Here is a 24,420-nt window from a genome sequence, read left to right on the forward strand (position 1 = left end):
CAGGAGCTGGCCATACCTGTGAACCTCTGACTGTCAATCCCAGCCATAATCAACAGCCTGCAAGGGTATTACAGCTACTAGTCCAATGGCTGAGAATGAAGGGCCTCAACATGTATCAGTTGATAGCACATGGAACAGAAGGGAACACAGTGGTGTTATAAAAACAAACATTCTGCTTATATTTCAATTCATGAATGCTACCTGAGGTTCCATTTAATCAGTAAAACTCACTTGATTTCATTCAAAATAAACCAGGGTATGCTACATATACCCTGGGTGATCATAAGGACAGTTGCCAGAGAACCGAGGGGGGTGAGGGAAAGAAGACAAGTTAAAGAAAATAATTCCTTATCAGAGGAAAAAATTTCTCACACTGTAGATAAGCACCTGGCTGAATATGATCCTCTACCTATAATCTAATTATCAGGGTCACCACTGTTCTATGGATCATGTGGAAAAGGCAGGGAAAAACTGTGAACTCAAGCTAACAATGAGAACCTGATTTAAGAAGCTGAACTAAACATCTGATATACAGGCATAAAATATAACTCTATTTCCAGTAAATATATGACTGTTAGGTCTATTTGTTTTTTATTTTTTAATTTTATGTAGCTCAGAGATCTATACTACTAACTTGGAGAACTCTAGTAGCTTTGTAATCCCAACTGAGAATAATCTACAAGAAATAAACAAAGTCCTTCTAACACATATTTTTTTCACTTATCACATATTCACCTATTTCAGATTGAGAAAGATACTTACTGAAATCAGTCTGACTCAAAAAAATAAATAAATAAATAAAAACCAGGTTAATAAATGTGATGTCGATATCCATTCAAAAACATTGATAACCCCTGCTAACTACAGAAAAGTTAACTGCTAACTATATTTCCATCTATCCATCTTTCTATCTACCTACTGTTGGGGATCAGAAACCAATACCAACAAATACAGCATTTTGACATGCGGAAGCCTTAGGGACCCTCTGACCTCCTCCTCTCCTGTGGGAGGTGGACAGGCTGAATTCCTCACAGACCTTCCAACTCAGAGCAGGATGCCCATTCAGGGGAATGTCTACCTGGCTTCAGTGTAGTGCAGGCAGCTGAGACCATCATCAAGTAGCTTAGGCTAAAGAAGCTGAGATGTTTGTCTGAGGAGATGAGACTTGCTCTCCCCCGTCTCTCTTCCAGTTGCACCACCATCTGGCCACTTCAGATGCTCCATTACACTACGCCCCTGATTACCCTTTATCCAATGTTCCTGAGGACTGTAATATCCCCCCTCTCATTCTTAACCTTGACTGCTGACTAGTGTATCCTTGCACATATGCTCTGTTACGTACCCAATAAAAAGACTCCAGGAAACAGGACAGGTGCTGCACCGTTCTCATGATGCCACCAGGCATGTGAAACAGTGTACGCCCTTCCAGGCTTCTGGTTTTATGCACTAGGTTTAGTCTAGGTTCGGTCATTGCCCCCGTGCCATCTCCCTTGCTGAACACTGGTCCCAGGTTGGGGTCCAATATACACCCCCACCATCTCTCCCAAAGCACTGGATAAAGTTGTTCCCTGAAATTCCTAAAGTCCAGAACATACCAAAGAAGAAAAGAATTACTTCTAGCCTCTTGCCTGAGTTTTCATTATCTGAGTTCTTATCACAGGAAAGAAGATTAATATTTATCAACAAACTTGGACAGACATTCATCACAAGCCATTGTCTGCTCCGCAAGCCCAACGGACTTTGCCCCAGACGTTGTATGGTCTTCAAGACCTTCAAATTTTCCCTACTATTCACTTTCTTCCCCTCAGTAGAATTCCTCTTATCCCCCATCCCATATCCTGTTTGCCCAGAAACCAAGCCCCCATTCTTTCTGTAGCCTCAAGGTAAGTTTCTGGACCCCACTGGAGGGTTGGGTCTTCACTCTGAAGGCACCTGTGTACACATTAAATCAATCTGTATACCTTTTCTCCAATTAAACTTCCTTTTTGCAAGTTAATTTTTCAGTGAAACTTCACAAAGCCAAGGGAAATCCCATGGCTTCAACCCTACTAACTGACCCAAGTACTTATTTTATTAACAAAACAAATCTACAAAATGCTGGAACATTTATGTATTCCAAGACAATAACCATGAAAATCATTAACATTTCATGGGTGATAAAAGGGAAAATATACTAAAATAATTTAATCTCCCTTGAACCCCTTTCCTTGGGCATTTAAAATTTTAAAACGTATGCCACCTAAACATTGCAGAAAGAAACTAAAACTAACAAACAACAAAAAGAAAATCCTTCAATTTAGTCTTCTCCTGGAAATGAATCTTAGGAAATTAACTACTTAACAGAAATCCTCAGCATAAAGTGAAAATGTCAGTTTTATGCAAGAGTCTTATGTGCTATGCAACACCCTTGGAATTTCTCTGCATTATGAAGCTGAGCTTTCATCCCTTTTGACAGTCCAAGCTCAATTCCTTGATTTGCACTCTCACAAATCTTCAATTATAGAAAAGAAGTTAAAGAAAACGTTGGGCATCTGAGCTGAAAGGTGACAAACTGCAGACTTGAGATTTTTTACTTGCTAATATCCCACACCACAAAACCTTCTCCTCTCCCCGACTCTCATCACTGCCCTATACTCTTCTAAGCCCCTCCTGCTATGTTAAAATTAACATCTCAAATGCAAACCTTCCCTACTTTTTTGCCCTTAGTTGGAAGAAAAGTAACACAAAAGAGGCCACTAGAAACATAAAAGCTTCTCTTAGGATAACCACAAGCCCTACTCTTTAGTATTTATTAATACACCTACTTCTTAAGAATTGTTAAAGGCTTCATAAGAATAGTGAAAGGCTCCAGAAAGCCAGGAATTATCCTAGAAGTATATTTCAAAGAACTTAACATTTTAATCACCTAAAAAAAGTCATTTTGGAAATGAGAATTAAGTAGGCATTTCCATGTACCTGACATTACAGACACATTTAGTCGTTACCTGTACAGACTGGCGTCCATATACAGCCTGACCTCCACGTACAGCCTGACCTCCACGTACAGCCTGACCTCCACAAACAGCCTGACCTCCACGTACAGCCTGATCTCCACGTACAGACTGAGCTCCACGTACAGCCTGACCTCCACGTACAGACTGACCTCCACGTAGACTGACCTCCACGTAGACTGACCTCCACGTACAGCCTGACCTCCACGTACAGACTGACCTCCACGTACAGACTGACCTCCACGTACAGACTGAGTTCCACGTACAGACTGACCTCCACATACAGACTGATCTCCACGTACAGCCTGACCTCCACATACAGACTGATCTCCATGTACAGCCTGACCTCCATGTACAGACTGACCTACATGCACGGATTGACCTCCATGTACAGATTGATCATGTTATGCAAATCAAATGATCAAATGGTATAAGTGAGGTATGAGACTTTATTCAAATATAATTCAAACTGAGTGTGGTGGTTCATGCTTATAATCCCAGCACTTTGGGAGGCTGGGCCGGAAGGACTGCTTGAGGCCAGCTGTCCAAGGTCATAGAGAGCTATGACCTGTGGATGGTGCTCTGCACTCGAGCCTGGACAACAGAGTGAGACCTGTCTCTAAAAAAAAGTCTTAATGAAAATAAAAATGTTTAAAATACCTAATTCACTGCAGAAAAACTAATGAGGAATTTCAGAAGCTCACAATTTATATCTACATCATTTCCTACTACATACAAAATAGGACTCTTCATTGGCCAAAATATAAGAGACCGCTTAGTATGTAGTTTTGAATATTCAAGGTTTCTAATAATTCTTATCGATGGTAATTTTGTCTCTGTAATGTCTGCAATAAAAAACATTCTCCAAAGAATATAAAACCTGTTACAGCAAATTCAAATAAAAGGTATGTGCCTAATCAGTTTATTTAGTACTTAGAAGAATAAAAACCATATAAAATTATGTGCTGGACACTGCACACGGCGCTAAAGATACGAAGACACAAAAGACCTTATGACTGTACGCACTAACTATCCAATTACTAGTAAGTGCTAATGAAAGAATTTCATGGTTAAATAATTTTCAAACTTTGAGGATAATATAATGTGAAATTTTAAATCGGCTAACTTAAAGCTGGCTATAGTTAGAACGCCAGGAGTTTGCACCATAATGATATCAGACAAGGAAAATTCTTCACCATTTGTGATGGTTTATTCCTTCTAGTATCACAACTACTTCTGTCTACAGACATGAGCTTATTAATATATTAGGTCTGCATTCTACAAAACATAACCTTAATGTTGAGAATATTAAAGAATTCTACAGTGGTTAACAGGGAATCAGGAATAACAACAGAAATATATATCAATGTATCAAGAATCAAGTCCTGGGCGGCGCCTGTGGCTCAGTCGGTGGGGCGCCAGCCCCATATACTGAGGGTGACGGGTTCAAACCCGGCCCCGGCCGAACTGCAACCAAAAAATAGCCGGGCATTGTGGCCGGCGCCTGTAGTCCCAGCTACTCGGGAAGCTGAGGCAGGAGAATCACTTAAGCCCAGGAGTTGGAGGTTGCTGTGAGCTGTGTGAGGCCACGGCACTCTACCGAGGGCCATAAAGTGAGACTCTGTCTCTACAAAAAAAAAAAAAAAAAGAATCAAGTCCTCTGCCCATTTACTTTAGCCTAACACTTACATCAATAACTCAGCAAAATATCCCTTGGAAAAAATCTCAAGATTTCATGGAAGAAGAGTACAAGTTCAAAACAGCAAATGATATTTAATATTAGTTTCTAGCCTAGAGTTAGTCCTATAAAAGAAATAATACAAATAAATAGTTAATAAAGCCTGTTTCTTACACAAAGCTCCCCCAAAATATTAATTTTGTGACATTCTCCTTTTTTAACTATATTTTTAGCACCCAAAGAGATTCTAACATACTAGCAACATGTCTTCTTTTTTAGTTTGCAAATCTGATCACCCTGAAGGCATCTTATTATTGGATGCTATAACAAACGAGGCATGCAGATGCTTCTTTGCTGTCTCTGGAGCCAAAAATATTTACACTTGAACAAATACTTCTTGAGTATTCAGGATTAATATTCACAGAGCAGAATATCCTGGCTTTGGGTAGTGGGGGGTCAGGGCTGTGGCCATCAATATATAAACCTAAAACATTTGTGCTCCCTTAATATTTTAAAATTTAAAACATAGGTTAACAGAGAAACAGTAATGAACTCTTCTAATTTAACAAGAGAATTGCCTTATTATGAATTCCACCTTTTTGTGTTTCAGTCAGGTCCCAGGGTACTTAATAGTGATGCCAGTCAGTCCCAAATAAAGCAAGAGGCAAAGAAATGTAAACGCTAATTAAGATTACCTTTGTTCCAAAGATAACGAAAATACTTGTCCAGGGGCTGATTTAGAATCACAAGGCAGTACTTCAAATTCCCTATAGAAAAAGAAAAATGAAATAAAATACATTAGTGAGCTGAGGTGAATCTGGCATCATACAAAACTCCTAGAGTAGATTTTTAATACACACAGAGATTAATTTCTCATACCGTAATTTTAAAAGACATCGTATATGAACAGGAGCTACTTTATTCAGTACATCTGTCCCATTACTACATTTCTGAGGAGTTTATTATAAAGACAACGCATCATAAAAACAGTCGAGGGTGCTCTTGACATGAATTCTCTTCTGTATGACATATCACTACTTTGATATAACTATCTTTCTGCCTGGCTGGTTTTATGGCATCTCTACTTTATTTACCAAGGTGTGAGCTTATTAACATATTAGGTCTGCATTAATACTAAATAATTCTGCAATGGTTAACAGGGAATCAGGAATAACAACAGCAATATTTATCAACAATATTTAGCAACAATCAAGTCCTCTTCCCATCTACTTTGGCCTAAAACTTATACTGATAACTCAGCAAAATATCCCTTTGGAAAAAATCTCAAGATTTCATGGAAGAAAAGTACAAGTTTTCTTCCACCAAGTAGTGTGGGTCTGGTGGGTATAGACTTCCACATTTATTCTCATTCATTCATATTCTTTCTTCTACTCTCTTCCTTTCCTCCCACCCCTACCCTGTCTTGAACTTTCCAGTGCAAAACTCTGTATGTGTTTTCATAAAATCCTACTTGCTCTTCTCACAATTCTTTCATTCCAAGTTTTCAGATGACATTCCATGGATGGATAAGACTACCTTTCTAATAATCATTCCATGCCTTTTATAATGTATCTTAAATAGTGCAAAGCAAAATACAATCAGGGTATACAAAATCTGTCATTCAACTCAGTCCAAACACTGTCCATGTCATTTATGGACCCCAAAAAAGGTCTTGGTGATAAGAAAAACTGTTAGAAATGGCACAGGGACATGAAAAGGCTCTGCCATCATCTGTAGCAAACATTAAGTGCCGAACAGACACCACGTACTGGGAATACAAAGAGAAATAAGATTACGGGCTATCTGCGAGATAAGACCTTTATCCTAAAAATGACTTACTCAACAACACAAGACAAGGACAGGAGGAGTGCCAGATAAACACAGAAATGAGGGTGGCAGGGTCCACAGGCTGGGAAGGCACCCTGGGAATCTCTGTGAAATGTAGATTTCCAAACTTGATCTTACAAAGACAAAAGAGTTGGAGAGAATAAAGGAAGAGGCATTCCAGACAAGGAAAACAGCCCACAGCAAGCTGATCTCCTTAGCTATCAGGGACACTATGATGAAGTTTCAGAACTACACTAATGACGTGAAACTAGAACGTTAATACCAACATTAGAAATTTTAAATGTTTAAAATGACAGGGATTTAAGATGAGGCATCCAGTGTTTAAGAGTGATGTAAGAGGGCAGCGCCTGTGGCTCAGTGAGCAGGGCACTGGTCCCATATACTGAGGGTGGCGGGTTCAAACCCGGCCCCGGCCAAACTGCAACAAAAAAATAGCCGGGCGTTGTGGCGGGCGCCTGTAGTCCCAGCTACTCGGGAGGCTGAGGCAGGAGAATCGCCTAAGCCCGTGAGTTGGAGGTTGCTGTGAGCTGTGTGACGCCACGGCACTCTACCCGAGGGCGATAAAGTGAAACTCTGTCTCTACAAAAAAAAAGAGTGATGTAAGATGCCGGGCATAGTGGCTTATGCCTATAATCCCAGCATTTGAGAAGGCTGGTGTGGGGGGATTGCTTGAGGCCAGGAGTTTAAAACTAGCCTGGGCAATGAAGTAAGACCTCGTATCTATAAAAAAAATTTAAAAAAAAAAAAAACAAAACCAATTGTCTAGGGGCATGATGGTGCATGCCTGTTGTCCCAGCTACTCGAGAGGCTGAGGCAGGAGGACTGCTTCAGGCCAGGAGTTTGAGGATGCAGTGAGCTATGACCACACCACTGTGCTCCAACAGACCCTGTTTCTGTACCGAAAAAAAGTTACGTAGGAAGGAGCAGTCAGAGCAATTTATGTGAATTTGGGAATCAGCCATATAGTGAAGACAGCTAAAGGTAAAGGAGTACGCAAGCCACCGAGATGTTCAGAGAAAGCAGGGTCCAGGGAACCAGCGTGCTGTCCTCACCATCACAAAGCAGAGAGATCAACAAGGCCATGCAGAAGCAGCAGCCGGAAGGTAAAACAGCCCTGAGGGTTCTGCTCTTTCCAAGAATATGCTGCCAGTGACACAGCATGCTGCAGAGACGCGGAGGGGACTGAATGGGAGAAGCCGGTGGCAGCGGGTAGAGGGGTCACGCCAGGAAAGGGACCAGGGAGTCAGTAAAGGGCGAGGATAGTAAGACAGACGCCTCTCCTTAAATTACAAAAACCTGTGAGAAATGGGGGAGAAAGGCAGTAAGGTCAGAAGGCATTTTAAATACAGAAACAGCCTCACACGCCGACCCGGAGAGGGAAGTAAGCAAAGGAGGGATGTCACCCATCTGTTCTTTCACCAGGCCTGCCCAGGGCACCAAGCTGGGGCGCCGCTCTGCACGGTGAGGGGGGGAAGGCCGGCCCCTCCCCAGGCCTAGGGGACACTGGTGAAAAGAGGATCCAGACGGAGGCGCAGGAAGACATCAAAGAGACACACACAATGGAGGTAGGGTATGCTTGATTTATTTATAAGAAAGTAAAAACAAAGCGGGGAAAACATGGAAGTAGAGGGGAATGCGGAAAATTTTATAATTGCTGACAGAAACCAATTACAGGATCCGACAATCCCACTTTACAACATGGGAATCCAACAGGAGCTATGAACAGGCATATGACATCAGATCTGGGTACAGCTCTAATGCTTTTCCAAGTGATCACGGAGGGGTAAGCAACAAGACGGTGCTGATAGCTGGCTTGGGGCAGTGATTTGGGTCGCTTATGAATGAAGGATTACCGCAAACCAGTAATGTCCTTTTCTATACTAACAAGAAAGGGATGTTTTTGGTTTGATTCTTTTTATTTTCTGCTTTTTGTTCCTTTCTTTTACTGAGCACATTAGTGTCCAAGGTAAAAATCTACATATCCCAGATAATCTTCCAGCTAACTGTGGTCACAATACTCAGTTCTAGCCAAAGAGATGTATATAGTTTGTATGTTACTTCCGGGGAGTATCCTTAAAATGGAGGGGACACTTGTTTTCACTTCTTCTTGCATCCTGCCAGCTGGAGCAAGGATCAACGGCTTCATTGACACCTTAGGTTGTAAGAACACTGTGAAACGTGTGAAAGAGCCTGGCAGCTGATGACTTTATGAATCCTGCATGCTAGGACTTCATCACCTGCCTGCACAGGTGATGAAAAAATGCATGATGGAAAAATAAAGTAACTTTCCAGCCCTTTCCTAATCATAGTCTTAATTCTGGGAAGGTCTCCTGGAAGCAACAGGTCCTACCATGAGTTCTCCAGTTGGAAATAGACCCCACCCACCCACCCATCCATCACTGCTTTATGAGAATTTATTAAAAAACAGTGAGGTCTCAAATGAATTTCTTTCTCTCCTTTCCTTCCTTTTTTTCCTTACCTGTGGTTGTCAAATCACCGAAGTGAGTTTGAGACATGAAAATTTCTGGTGTCTAACCTAGGCCTTTCAAATTATACTTCTGAACATGAGACATGAGGATCTGCATTTACAAGCAAGTTATTCCAACACAGATGGTCCATGTACTACCTTTGAGAAATCCCACTCTGTCATCACCATACTCAGTCCAAAATCCCAGGTGCTGCTTGTTTCCTCGGCTCAACGCTGTCATCTCAGCAGGGGGTAATGAAGCTTAATAGTGCTGGCCAATGCATTTATTCTTTTGAACAATATTTGTCAAGCCCTGAACTAGATACTAGGGATATAAAATCAAAAACCCACACTTCTCTTTTGTATAAGTCACTGTTATTTTGGATTTCCAGATTTTATAGCAAGAAACATCATTTTAATAAATGCAGTGATCAAGGTCCACGCTAGGTTAGGGTAAAGCTGACCTAAATAGGAACTGGAGAGGACTCTAAAGAGAAGTAGGCAAGCATCAAAATGCAGGAAGGAAAACACAACTCCCTCATTCCTTCCATCTGCATGAAGCTTCAGTACAAGAGATCCAGAGCCTGTCAGAGATATTAATGGGCTGGGCAAGGTGGCTCACGCCTGTAATCCTAGCACTCTGGGAAGCTAGGTGGGTAGATTGTCTGAGGTTAGGATTTGGAGATCAGCCTGAGCAAAAGTGATACCCCCATCTCTAAAAAAAAAAAAAAAAGGTGGGTATTATAGTAGGCACCCATGTCGGGACGGCATAAATGATCATGCTGTAGTCGCAGCTACTCAGGAGGTTGAGGCAGCAGGATGGCTTGAGCCCAAGACTTTGAGGTTGCTGTGAGCTATGACACCACAGCCCAGGGCAACAGAGTGAGACTCTGTCTCAAAGGAAAAAAAAAAAAATGAGATGTTACTGGCAATTAATTTGGAGAAACCAATGGTCCTTTTTTCTGAGGACGGTCTATACTACCAAAGGAGGCATTCAACTATATATAGTATGTATGCTTGAATAAATGAATGAATGAATGAAATTGCTTTCTGTTACTGATTTTTTGATATGTGAACTCAGTATTTTTTTGTGGCTCAAAAAGCCACATGATAATAAGAGAAAAAATTATCCACGTTACTGCTGCTCTAAACCAATACTTTCACTAAGGTAATATCCATGAAAGCATTTCATTTTTGAAAAGAATGAAGCAGTATGAAAATGTACAGTATAGTTATGATTTAATAATGTTATTAGCAAGAAATAACTACTTCAACTATTTCTATACATAACATTTATGTTAGGCTGTTCCCATATATAAAATTATTTTGGTAATAGGATCTGAATTCTTTTCTTATCTAGTTTATTTTTTAAATATGATTTGATAGTTCTTCATTTCCTAATCTTTTCTCCTCTGGAATTATAACTAGATAAAGTCAATATGACATTTATTTTACACTCGAAATCCTCATGATTACTAATCCATAACAGGTGGCTGAAAAAGCAGCATTCAGAAGCACTATGGTTCCTAAACAGTCCACATATCTCAACACAGACGCTTCACCACAAGATAGCTCCAAATCATTCTCAGACCCTGAATTATGGACAATGTCTCTGGCTCTAAAAGTCAAGAAATTCAGAGTTGGGAACCAAAGAAGAAAATTAATAGTCATATTTCAGTATTTCTCAAACTGTCACATTGGTACTGTTCCTGGGGTATGCAAAAAGATTTAAGAAAAGACTATGAAGAATTTTTCCATTATTTTATAAAGAGTACAGGATTTTAATCAAGTGTCCTAAGGCAATCACAAAGACAAATGCAGGCACAGGGAGGATGTGAGGTGTAAGGGTAATAGAACTTTTCATTATCTATAAAATGTATGACGCACTCTCTTTGAAAGAACAAAGAAAAATACAACCAGTCTTAATCCTTCAAATGTTCAGTCAAAAGTCCTTATATTGCTTCCTCAAAGGGGTTCAATTATAGAAAATGAAAAATCCCTAATCATGGACCCATTAAAAACAAAATGCCCCACGGGGCGGCACCTGTGGCTCAGTCGGTAAGGCGCTGGCCCCATATACCGAGGGTGACGGGTTCAAACCCGGCCCCGGCCAAACTGCAACCAAAAAGTAGCCGGGCGTTGTGGCGGGCACCTGTAGTCCCAGCTACTCGGGAGGCTGAGGCAAGAGAATCGCTTAAGCCCAGGAGTTGGAGGTTGCTGTGAGCTGTGTGAGGCCACGGCACTCTACTGAGGGCCATAAAGTGAGACTCTGTCTCTACAAAAAAAAAAAAAAAAAAAAAAAAAAATGCCCCAAACTGCATGGAAATTCTGAATTGAGTAACAAAGGTTTAAGTTTACAAAATAAAAATAAAAATGAAGTCAAATTATCAGCTGTGAGCTAAAGAGAAGACTCCCCCTGAACGTGGAGGACTAGCTAAAAATAGCAAGGTCAGAGGTTAAGAAACGAGATGGGGCATCCCACTTCTTTTTACTATATATGATTATCTCTCTTCTATTGCATTAAAAAAATTTAAAAACTCTGCCTCTTTAGAGAAATAGCAGATTCTATATTTAAGGAAGGAAATACATGAAATATACAAGATGAGCCCAGAGCGTCAGGTAGTGCCCAGAAAGAGAAAGAGATCCCCCAAAGAAACAAAAATACTCCCTTTGATAAGAGTACATCTAAGTGGCACAGCAGCCAACTGAAAGAGCTCTGATGGCCTAATGAAACAATTTGAGCAAAAGATAAAGGGGCACTGGATTGCAACCCAAAGTATAAAAATAAATTTCCATGAGTCCATGCTGACTGATTAATAAATAACGGAGAAGAGACAAATCTCCCAGAAATTCCAGGCAGAAGAATTCCAAATAAATCATACAATCCTCCACCCTAAAGAAGGGAAAGCACAGCTGTCAAGCTACACACAGCAGAATGTGGGCCACATGTGGTAACTTCTTGCAAAGAGAACTGTTCTATGAAGGGCGGCGCCTGTGGCTCACGGAGTAGGGTCCCGGTCCCATATATCAGGGGTGGCGTATTCAAACCCAGCCCCGGCCAAAAACTGCAAAAAAAAAAAAAGTATGAAAAGCAAGTATGGGGGGCCTTTACAGTAGAGAAATCTGGTGAACACTACAATTCCACGTGGTGATCAAGCTCAACACCCATGGTCATAAATCATGTTGACAGTAGACACCCTCTATACAATGTGATAAAAGCAGCCCTATCTCCCTCCCCAAAACTCATAACCCCAGCCTGAGCCGGAGAAAGTATCAGATAAATTCCAACAGAGGATCGTCCTATAATACATCTCACCAATACTCCTCAGAACTGTCAAGGTTGCTAAAAACAAAAGTAGTCTAAGAAACTGCCACAGCCAAGGGGATGTGAGAACTAAATGTAACGTGGTCTCCTGGATAGGATCCTGGGACAGAAGAAGAACATCAGGTAAAAACCAAGGAAATCTGAATAAACTACGCAACTAAGAATAAACTGCTTATAATGTATCAGTATTGGTTTGTTAACTATAACAAATAGACCATGCCAAATGTCAGAAATTAATATAGGGGAAACTCCACATGGAGGTTATCTGAGAACTCATTTCTATAATATCTTCTCAATTTTCCCGTAAACCTAAAGCTACTTTTTTTTTTTAATAAAAAAAAAGAAAAAGCTCTGGGGCATGGGGAGAAAAACAGACCTGAAAGCTATTCCACAAAATATTCACTTAGCAATTACTCCATGGGATAAAATTGTTTACCCTTATGACAGAAGCCCATAAGTGTATTTGAACTTTAGGAATAAAGCTAAGAAAAAAAAATACTATCAAGATTTTCTTTTAATTAAGAAAGTAAAATAAGAACAACATAACAGCAAATCCCAAGAAAACCATTTTCTTTTTATTTTCGATCTCTGAAAATAAGAGCAATTTAAATTATATACATGTACCAGGTAGACCCTAGTCACATCTCTAAACCGATGATCTCAAAAATGTAGTCATGCAACTCATGAGTGAAAGGTTGATGTATTTATTTAATTAAAAAGAAAAGGAAATTAAGACTTAATGATATTTAATATGCAGGCAAGTGTGAAGACTTCACTTAAGGACATCTGCTGAGTGAGACCTCCAAGGGCAGAGTGAGCCCCACAGAGGCCCGGGCAGCATGCCCCTCACTCAGTCCTCCTCCAGTGTACCCAGAAGGGGGAGTTTACCTGTGCCTAGTAAAGTGAAACTACAGAAAATTTAGTTTTACATAAACTCATCTTTCTTCACAAAAGGGGCAAGTAACTTAAAAACATTCCTCAGCACACACTGGAGACACACCAAGTTCCACACAAGCACGATCAGGCTGGTGAACGGTCCTGCTCATCACTTACACCAGCTAGAACTAGCTCCTAACAAGCTCTGAAGAGAATCTAACCAGCTCTGACGAGAACTAACCTAAAGGAAGGAAGGGACGGAGGGAGGGAATTTTCAAAAGATGGAACTTTGACTTTATACCACTTACCACAAATGATAAACTTACCCAAAAGCATACAGAGTGCAGCAGGTCTCAACTTCCCTACATATAAGAAGAACTGATTTTTTTAAAAAAGGCAATCTCTCAGCAAGCCTGCAGCAGAGGATCATGATTTTTTGTTTTAATTTTTATTATCCACACCTTAAGTCAACAAATCCTTATTGTTCACAAGCACCATAAGAGCGTCCAATGAGTAACCCACGTTGAGAACCAGAGTCACGGTGCCTTGTGATGTGAGCGAATGATAGGAGGAGGCCCTCATCAACACCAACATTATTTTAAAGTACTGTTGATTCCATCTTTCTCTCTTTCTAGTTGCTATTATCTGAAAAAATTATAATATATAAATAGAAAACAATAATAAGTTATTTGAAAATTTTTATAAAAACACAAATGGGTTCCCTTTTTGAAAATTGATATGGTATGAGATCTGGGGGGGGGGAAAATATGAAACCCAGTACTCTGAACGAAAATACATTAGAATTAAATATAGTTTACAATAGAAAAAATATATTACTGGCCATTAAGGGTTAATGTACTATTTTTTTTAAATAACCAAAATTCAGAAAAAAATCAACATGAGCCAAAACACATGCCAATCATTATATATAATAGCTATTTTGTCAAAGGACCAAAGAGCATTATTATGAATCTCTCATCCCTAAAAAGAACTCCAATTAAACAATGAAAACTCTAGGGCATCAAGTTTCATATTCATATTACACAAACTTCTACATTTAAGCACTGGATTTTTTTTCAGGTGTGCACAGGGAAATCAAAACTGTCAATTCATTCTTTGAGGAAATAAATCGCTTGTAGACAAAGCAGAACTATTAAAAAGCTCTGAACAAATATTCCATACCAAAGTCTATTAAAATAATTGAATTACCAATGGACTAAAAAGAATTGGTAAGTTATATACAAGAAATTGCTTCAGAGAAAGTAAACGAAGAATAGAAATAAATAGGGACTTCCTTGAGAAATCTACCTCGCCTTCCCCCGGGAGTGACCACATGGTACCCCAGTGCCACCAGCATAATAATAAATAGTTTCTCCTTCCATTCACAAAGTGTCCTGGTTGGATAATAAATCATATGGTTGCCCTCCCGCCTACATCGTCTTTGCCTTCCACTTCATCTCACTGTTTCAGCCTCCAGCAAAACTTGCTTCAGTGAGGCATTTGTCCCACCACACCCTGGGAATAACATTTGTTGGTGTCACCAGGGATCCCTATTCTAAAATCAGTGGCTATGTTTCAGCAGCACAGCAGGGTGGGTAATTCTTGAATCCTATTCCTCCCTTGACGTCCTGGAAAACTCTCTGCATGAGTTCTCCCTCTGGGTGACTGACCACTCCTTCTCAGCCTCTACACTGCCTCATCTGTGTAGAAAACACTGAATAAATATTTGCTGAATGTCTCTACCTTACACACACAGGGGTGCTGCATGGGTCACTCTCCAGACCTTTCCTCAATCTATATCCACTCCCTAAGTAATGCCCTCCAGTTCCCTGGCTTCAAATACCATATGTAATGCTGACTTCCATGTCCATGTCTGCAATCTGGGGTTTTCCCCCTAAACTCCAGACCCCTACGTCTAATTGCCTATTTGACAGCTCCCCTTGGATAGCTAACAGACATCTCAAACTTAACATGTCCCGAATCAAACTCCTGACTGCCCTCTCTCCACCCAAACCTGCTCTGTCTACCCTACCACTAATACCCTATTACCCAGGAACAGCTGGCATCTCTAGATATTATATTGGCCTCTGCCTCCACACTTGCCCCCTTATGTCCTAGTCTTCACACAGTAGCCAGATGGATCTTGTTAAAATACAGTCTGATCAAGTCATTTCCCCGTCCAAAAACCACTGGCTTCCTTTGGTAGTAAAAGTCAAATTCCTGACAAATCACCAAGAAGGCGTCCCCTTCCCCTCTGGCTTATCTCTTATCACCCTCCTTCCTCCATCCACAGACAGACTGGCCCCCTTGTTCCTCCTCAAACACACCAAACACAATCCCCTCTCACACTCGGCTGTGGGTACCCACATATTCAGTGAGTGCCCCACCTTCCCATTCACACTCATCCCTCAGGTCTCTGCTCAAATGTCAATTGCTATACAACTTCCCTGAACAACCTAAATAGTAAGATAGTAACACCTCCAACCCCAGGCTAGCACTCACTCTTAACCTGCGTTGTACAGTACAATAAATTTATAAGCGGTTTGTTCTTTCTCTCCCATGAGAACATAAGCTTCTTGATCATTCCTGACAACAGGGCCATATATAAATCATAAGCACTCAGTGACTACGGGCTGAGTGGGTCAGCTCTTCCAGCACAGACTGTATGTCTATGTACAATAAACGGACTCTAGCCACGTTCTCTAACAATCAAGTGACTCTCCCCATTTGTCTGGGTTCCCTTGGTTGCTCGCCCAGGACGATTCCTTACAGAATGAAATCACTCCCTCCTAAAACCCAATAGCCCTTTTTGTGACTTGAAGTCCTGAGTACCAATCTCAAATGAATAAGATACAAAATGTTCCAGGAAAGATACTACAAAGGACAGTGTTAACAGCAACAAAACCCCACTAGCTTGCCTTCAATGGCTAAATGCTCTTGATAATTACACCTCTAGAAATATCTAATGAAACTAGAGATGGTCATAGAAGCACAGCTACACAATTTAAAAGTTCTGAAATATTTTCTTAGAGAATACATTAAGTATTTTCAAGCTGAATAGATGTTTAGGTTTAGCATCTACTTAGGAAAGAAAGAACCTCATGCAATATGCCTTGAGCCGCACATTCCTGAGCATATGGCTTGTTACTGCCATTCAACCTTGCAGGCTGAAAGTGTAAACAGATTCTGAAAGTTTTAAATCAATTCCCATCGAAGAATCTCCTATGATACGACTGTAATAGGTCTGTCCAAGTTTAGTAATCTTATTATAAAAATTATAAAAATCTATGCTACTATAGACTAAAATCCACGCCTCTATACACATAAATACATTCCCACAAGGATCCATATGTGCTAGAAATGCTTGAGAAAAAGACCACTTTGTATGTTACAACTAGTAAGTTCCTATTGACTACGAAGTTGGGAAAAGAAGGGAGGGTAAGGCTGACGGAGTTTTGAGTCTCTCTTGACATTAAAGTAGGAGACTATAACAAGAAATCCTCTCCTTCTTTATCCTTGTAAAGGTCAGCCATACTCTTGTTTCCAATAAACACATGCTCACTATAACCCAAGTGGAATGGAGCTGAGCTCTTTTCCTTGGCACCTTGATAACTTGGGATTGCTGACAGAGTTCAAAGCTGCTCCATCAACTGTCCCTTGCCCTGCTGACCTGGCCACAATAAACTATGTTTCCCATCAATCAAGAAAATCAATCACTGCCTAGCAAACTGTAGATGTAATGCCATAACCCTAAGGGTTCACCCGAAAGCACCAAAACATTACAGTCCATCACATCACTTCTGACGTGTTGACAGCTGGGCCCACAATAGTCTTCACACTTGAAAAGTCAGTTCAAAACATTTCCTGAAGGCAGAATATAAGTTTGGAACGTGCTTCTAAAACAAACAGAGAGCCTAACTTCTAGCCTTAAGCTATTCCCATACTCTCCACCATGTCTGACTACATCAAAAAGCACCGAATCCCTTCATGGCCAGCAGTAGAAGAAAGCCACAGAGGCTCAACACGGTAGGAAATCCTCCCTGGAAATGCCCTTACACCTGCTGCTTGGGTTTGAGTAGGAGTAGTTAGAATTGTTGAGGAAGGGTGGGCTGCAAAGCCTTGTGGGCTTCACAAATAACCATACTAATAATAAATAATGAGAGTGGGGAGTTTCTTTTATTTATTTATTTATTGTTTACTATTCCTTAAAGATGATATTTTGAGTCAAGTATCACACCAATTTACAACTGAAATAAGTACACATACTTCAGCACCACACATACTAAAAATATAATTGAAATAAACTGAACGTACTCAAACAACAGACTGATGGTCTCTGAGAGGAGAAAACAACTGACTTTACTAAGCACTTTGAATTGCCTTCTTTAACTGGATAGACTGTATAACACACTACCAGTGCCATCAAAGTCCTGGTTTGTTTTTTTTTTTTAATTTCAGGTTAATATGAGGGTTACATTGTTTGCATTTGTCAGGCAAAGTTCAAGTTGTAGTGAGCCCTTCACCTGGGGGTGTGCTGTACACCCTTACATTGTGCCCGTTAGGTGAGAGCTTACCAATCCCCCTCCTTCCTCTCCTCTCTCTCTCTCCCCCGTCATGAATTGGGTTCCCCCCTCCCCCCAACTTGAGTTGTGTTTTTCTTTTATATTGGCCTGCAATTGTTTTTCTGTTGGTTTCATATTAGTATTGAGTATTTTGGATACTTGCTTTTCCATTCTTGTGACACTTTACTAAGGAGAATGTTCTTTAACTTCATCAAGTTAATACAAAAATGTAAAGTCACCATCTTTTTCATGGCTGAATCACATTCCATGTATACATATATCACAGTTTATTAATCCATTCATGTGTTGATGGGCACTTGGGTTGATTCCACATCTTGCTGATTATGAATTGAGCTGTGATAAACATTTTAGTGCAAATGTCCTTCTCGTAAAATGATTTTTTTTCCTTCTGGGTAGATACCTAGTAATGAGATTGTGAGATCAAATGGAAGGTCTACTTTGAGTTCTTTGAGGATTCTCCATACTTCTTTTCCAAAGAGGCTATATTAGTTTGCAATTCCACCAATCAAAAAGCATCCCCTCCTCTCCACGTCCATGCCAGCTTCTGCAACTTTGGGACTTTGTGATGTGAGCTACTCTCACTGGGATTAGATGATATCTCAAAGTGGTTTTGATTTGCATACTTTTCAATAAAATAGCAGTCTTTTTATATGATTAGTTTTTTAAAAAACAAAATGCACAAATTTATATCCAATAGAACTGTGTAACACGAATGAATTCTTACCATACAAATGCAATCCACCATACTGAAAATCCAACCCATACTGAAGGAAATCTTACTAAACCCAAAGTAAACAAGTATTTCTGTCTCATGGGCAACATGGGCTTTTCGAGAAATTAAGCAGAACTTTCTAGCATTAGTAGAGAAAGCTCTGACATCAATAGATGACTTGCACTAGGCCACAGGTAAGCACTCTGACACTCAATAATTACTCAGTGTCCCATAACAGATGGAGGTCCAGATGAAATAATCACAACAGTCAGGTTTCTCTACAACTGCTGACTTTTTTCTTTCTTTATATAAATAACATATATACAAAATATTTCACTAGTCAAAAGGTTATTCAAAGGTTTAATTTTTATTTTAATAAAAAAGGAATGGAAAGAACCCAAAAGCTCATGGATAGGATTATGCTATGTCCCTACGAACAGATATATATGATCTAATGTGACACATTCTCCAAGACAAAAATAAGTGGAAAAGCAAGGTAGAAGTAATGAATACGTTACACTACCATCTGTGTAAAAATTTTAAAATATACATGTCTTTGCAGATATTAAGACTTTCCACAAAAGTGGAAAAAAGCATTACTTTGCAACTCTTATATCTTATGAATTTGCTACTTGATGATTACATTACAAAAAAATTTGTAAAGTATATATACGGAAGGTGCCAAAAAAATGTATACACAATTTAAGAAAGGGGGGGAAACTATATTAAAACTGTAATGCTCGACTCAGTGCCTATAGGTGAGTGGCTAGGGCGCCAGCCAAATACATTGGAGCTGGGGTTCGAATCCAGCCTGGACCTGCCAAACAACAATGGCAACTACAACCAAAAAATAGCTGGGCATTGTGGCGGATGCCTATAGTCCCAACTACTTGGGAGGCTGAGGCAAGATAATCGCTTAAGCCCAAGAGTTTGAGTTTGCTGTGAGTTGTGATGCTACGGCACTCTACCAAGGGCAACATAGTGAGACTCTGTCTCAAAACCAAACAAAAAAGCTGCAATACTAAATATATACCAGTAACATTTGTTCTCTTGTATATTGTATCTTTTACCTCTTCTAATTACAGAAATGAACTATGCCTTGAGTATTATAATTTTAATACAGTATTTTCCTTTATTAAAATGTGTGTACATTTTTGGCACCCTGTGCGTCTATGTGTGTATGTGTGTACAATAAAGGGGTTTCTACCAATGTGAAGGAAAGCAGCCCTCCCAGGCCATGAGCCCCACCCCTGAGAAGTTGTTGGCCAGCAGCCCATAAACATGGAATGTCACTATAACAATAGACTATTTGGGTTTCAGATTAAAACTTAAAAGCAGTTAATCTGTACAACACTGTCATTCTTTCTTCCAAAACTGCAAAGTAATTTATACCAATATGACAGAGTAGACTCGAAAGTTTTAAGAGACCAGTGCAAGTGACATACAATACAAATTCTCTAGATGGAAAAAGAAATTCAATTTACTCCACTCTAGAAAAGAAAGTGCAGGGTTTTTTCCCTCCATTGAAATATGAGTCCTCAGAAATCATTTGTTCTTCAACCCTTAGTGTAAGATTTATATAAAACAGGTTACATTTAAGAATTTACTTATAATGCAATTCTCAGTTCTATTCATATTTTTATACTTCTCTCCACATAGAACATTTTTCTTAATAAGCAATGACTACATAGAAACTACATAGAAAAAGATGTAATATTAAAAGCATACCTTAAGCGAGAATATAAAGGGCAGAGGAAAATTATAAACTGCTTCTGTATTTTCCTCTGTGTCAGTGGTTCTCAACCTATGGGTCGCGACGCCTTTTAACTGTATTAAAGGTTCGCGGCATTAGGAAAGTTGAGAACCATTGCTCTATATCAAACAAATGCTTATACCAAGTCTGCGCTACCTTTGAAGGTTTTTAAAAATAATTTTTATTTCAAAATATTAGCAGTACAAGCGTTCGATGAACTGTATAAAATGGTGAAGTCTGGACTTTTAGTGTGCCTGCCGCCAAAACAGTGGACACTGTGCCAAACAGGCGAGTTTTCTTCCTCACCCTCCAGTTCCCACTGCTGTTCACAGCAGGTGACAATCACGTGTACACAGTGTCACGCGCCCGCTCATTCGTGAGAACACGTGGTGCTTGTTTAGCATTTAGTTCCCACTGTTGTTCACAGCACGAGAATCACGTGTACACAGTGTCACGCGCCCGCTCATTCCTGAGAACACGTGGTGCTTGTTTAGCATTTAGTTCCCACTGTTGTTCACAGCAGGTGACAATCACGTGTACACAGTGTCACGCGCCCGCTCATTCGTGAGAACACGTGGTGCTTGTTTAGCATTTAGTTCCCACTGTTGTTCACAGCAGGTGACAATCACGTGTACACAGTGTCACGCGCCCGCTCATTCGTGAGAACACGTGGTGCTTGTTTAGCATTTAGTTCCCACTGTTGTTCACAGCACGAGAATCACGTGTACACAGTGTCACGCGCCCGCTCATTCGTGAGAACACGTGGTGCTTGTTTAGCATTTAGTTCCCACTGTTGTTCACAGCACGAGAATCACGTGTACACAGTGTCACGCGCCCGCTCATTCGTGAGAACACGTGGTGCTTGTTTAGCATTTGGTTCCCACTGTTGTTCACAGTACGAGAATCACGTGTACACAGTGTCACGCGCCCGCTCATTCGTGAGAACACGTGGTGCTTGTTTAGCATTTGGTTCCCACTGTTGTTCACAGCACGAGAATCACGTGTACACAGTGTCACGCGCCCGCTCATTAGAACATGTGCTTGTTTATTCATTCCTGCAGTACTTCCCTCAAGTAAGGGAAGGGACATTATTTTATTATTTAAAATAATTGAGAAGTACTCCATAATGTGTGTATACAGAGGGTGTCAAGAGAATGTATACACATTTTAAGAAAGGAAAAATCTATTAAATTTGTAATACCTAAATCACATTTGACTTCTGCAATTACAAAAGGTGCCTAAATGTGACTTGTATTCATCTTTTGTTATTGGTATGTACTGAGTATTATAATTTTAATGCAGTTTTTTCCTTTCTTAAAATGTGTATACATTTTTGGGCATCCTCTGTAGACACACACCACGTATATACTTATACAGGTATATGCTTATACACACACCATGTATATGCTCATACAGGGTGGACATAAAGTCAATGTCAACTATTTTAACTTGCACATGAACTTTGTGTCCACCCCGTATATATAGCACTCTCTATAGATATATATCTATGTATACATCCCATAAGCATATATACATGCTTATATATATACATATATATAGTGTGTTGAGTGTGTGTGTGTGTGTGTGTGTGTGTGTGTGTGTGTGGATTCAGAGTACTTACCCTGTGCTGCTGTAACAGAATACCATAGATGGGGTAATTTAAGAAACCGGAAGTCTATTTTCTCCCCGTTCTGGAGGCTGGGAAGCCCGTAACCTAAGCACTGGCATCCAGTGTCCAGGGAGAGCCTTCCTGCTGCATCCTCTCATGGTGGACAGCAGGACAAAAAGGAAATAAGCCCTGTGTCCTCACACGGCAGAAGAGCAGAAGAGGGAAAGCCACTCCCACAAGCCTTTTCATATGGCATTAGTCCACTCACAAGGGCAGAGCCCTGCTGACCTGAACCCCATCCAGAAGGTCCCACCTCCCAGCACTGCCACACTGGGGATTAAGAGTCCAATACATGAATTTTGGGAAACGCATTCAGACCAGAGCATCTACATTTACAGTTATAAAACAATAAGGTAATTGAAAATTCTGTAAGTTTATATAAAGACTGAGTAAAGAAGCATTCACTAGGCAGATGAGCAAAGGGAAATCATAACAGTATATCAGTCTCCTTACTAGACTCTGTATCCTTACTCTGTATATACACACACACACACACACACACACACACACACACACTAGCATTTTGAAGACCAGGGTATGTGCTCGTTCTGAACCCCAAGCAAACTGCCTGGCACACAGTAGATGCTCAAGAACACGCTGATCAAAGAACACATCAATGACCCAACAGCATCCTGGTCTGACATGGGCTGTGCCAAACAGCAGGCTTCCAGCTCCACCCTGGGCCAGCCCAGCAGTATGTTCACCACTCTGTGAACACAACAAGTGAACACACTTTCATAATTTTCATTTCTGTCTTCATAGTTTTCTTTTTTTTCTAATGTGCTGGTTTTATATACAATTTGAACTGTTTTCATCACACTGGTTAACGGAGCCCTCACGGCATTTTCTTAGTTCCTGTGTTAAGACATTCAGATTCTACACCTAGCAAATTTCACACATACCCTTGTAAGATGCACTGTAGGTGTGGGCCCACCAATTTGCTTTTTGTCCTGAATACCCTTCAGAATAGTACCAAGATTAAAAACACAGATCTAGTTTAAATTCCAGCTTTGTCACTCACTAGCCATGTGACTTTGATATTTGAGAAATTCTTTAATATTTAACACCTCTGAGCCCACAATGTATAGCATATGTGTACTAAGTGTTCAACCAGCTGACACAAACAGAGCACAAAGAAAATATTCAACAAAGTCGTAGTCTGTCACCGGTAAAGACTTACTTTTCTTTCCAAACAAAATATTTTACCCACCTCCCCACGTTCCCTTCATCTCTCGCTCCTTCCCATTAATCATTCTCACCTGCAAACCACGGTACTCGAGCCCTTCTGCTAGTAATAGTTACATTACTTCTTGTTCAACAGTTTAGAAACGTTAGGTAGGCAGACGACCTAATTTAATCCCTATTATCTTCAAAATTTAGCCCAGGATAACAAAGCTATGAAATGAATTGGTTCTAAATGAACTAAAAAGCCACCAATCATGCTGTTTTTCGTGCCACTAAAACAACTATAAACTAAGCACGTGCACATGTACACAAACGAAGTCACGATCATAAGTGCTTTAAATTTCTTCCCAGTTTATCTTTTTCCTTTGTTTTTTTTAAGTTCCTATTTCCAAACAAGCTTTCCAATAAGTCTTCATGAATTTCTTTTCTATTTTTTTTTTTTGATTGACTTTGTCTGGGAGGGGCTTGGGCAGCCTCAGTTTATTTATTTTTTTTATTGTTAAATCATAGCTGTGTACATTAGTGCAATCAAGGGGTACAATGTGCTGGTTTCATATACAATCTGAAATATTCTCATCAAACTGTTCAACGTAGCCTTCATGGCATTTCCTTAGTTACTGTATGTAGACATTTGTATTCTGCATTTAGTAAGTTTCGCCTATACCATTCTAAGATGCACCGTAGGTGTGGCCCCACCTATTACCCTCCCTCCACGAAAACCTCCCGCCTCCCTTCCCTTTCCTTGGCCCTTTCCTCATAGTCTTGTGCTATAGTTGGGTTATAGTCTTCATGTGAAAGCTATAATTTAGCTTCATAGTAGGGCTGAGTACATTGGATACTTTTTCTTCCATTCCTGAGATACTTTGCTAAGAAGAATATGTTCCAACTCCATCCATGTAAACATGAAAGAGGTAAAGTCTCCATCTTTCTTTAAGGCTGCATAATATTCCATGGTATACATGCACCACAATTTGCTAGTCCATTAAATTGCTTCTAATGACACCACACCCTATGTGAACAGAAACACAACCTTAAAACATAGAGAGAGAGAGAGAACCATTAACAGGCTCAACACCGGCATCCCTTACTTAATAAGTCCATGGTCTAGCTTTAAATGAACTAGAAACTACATTCTATTTCCATGACATTCATTATAAAGTCAGACACTGGATCCCAAGGGAGGAAAAAGAAATACTCCAAGACTTACAGGGCCAGTTAATAATCAAAAATGCTTATAGATGCAAATACCTCAAAGGTTTCCACCCAAACTTAACCCCACCACTATGCCTGCCACCCACATACACCCTTGCAAGTTATCCGAACCAAAGAAAGGG

The 24,420-nt window shown here is 40.1% G+C and overlaps 1 protein-coding gene across 6 annotated transcripts in view; it reads right to left on the reverse strand.

Annotated features, from left to right (window-relative positions):
* Positions 1-24,420, reverse strand: part of TPK1 (thiamin pyrophosphokinase 1) — a 363,462-nt gene that overhangs the window by 292,043 nt on the left and 46,999 nt on the right. For all 6 annotated transcript variants that reach the window (XM_053609655.1, XM_053609651.1, XM_053609652.1 and 3 more), the window contains one exon: positions 5,364-5,435. In XM_053609655.1, coding sequence (XP_053465630.1) covers positions 5,364-5,435 — 72 coding nt within the window. Of the gene's footprint in view, positions 1-5,363; positions 5,436-24,420 lie in introns of those variants that run through there.

Source organism: Nycticebus coucang, chromosome 11 (assembly GCF_027406575.1).
Source record: "Nycticebus coucang isolate mNycCou1 chromosome 11, mNycCou1.pri, whole genome shotgun sequence".
NCBI classification, from domain to species: domain Eukaryota; kingdom Metazoa; phylum Chordata; class Mammalia; order Primates; family Lorisidae; genus Nycticebus; species Nycticebus coucang.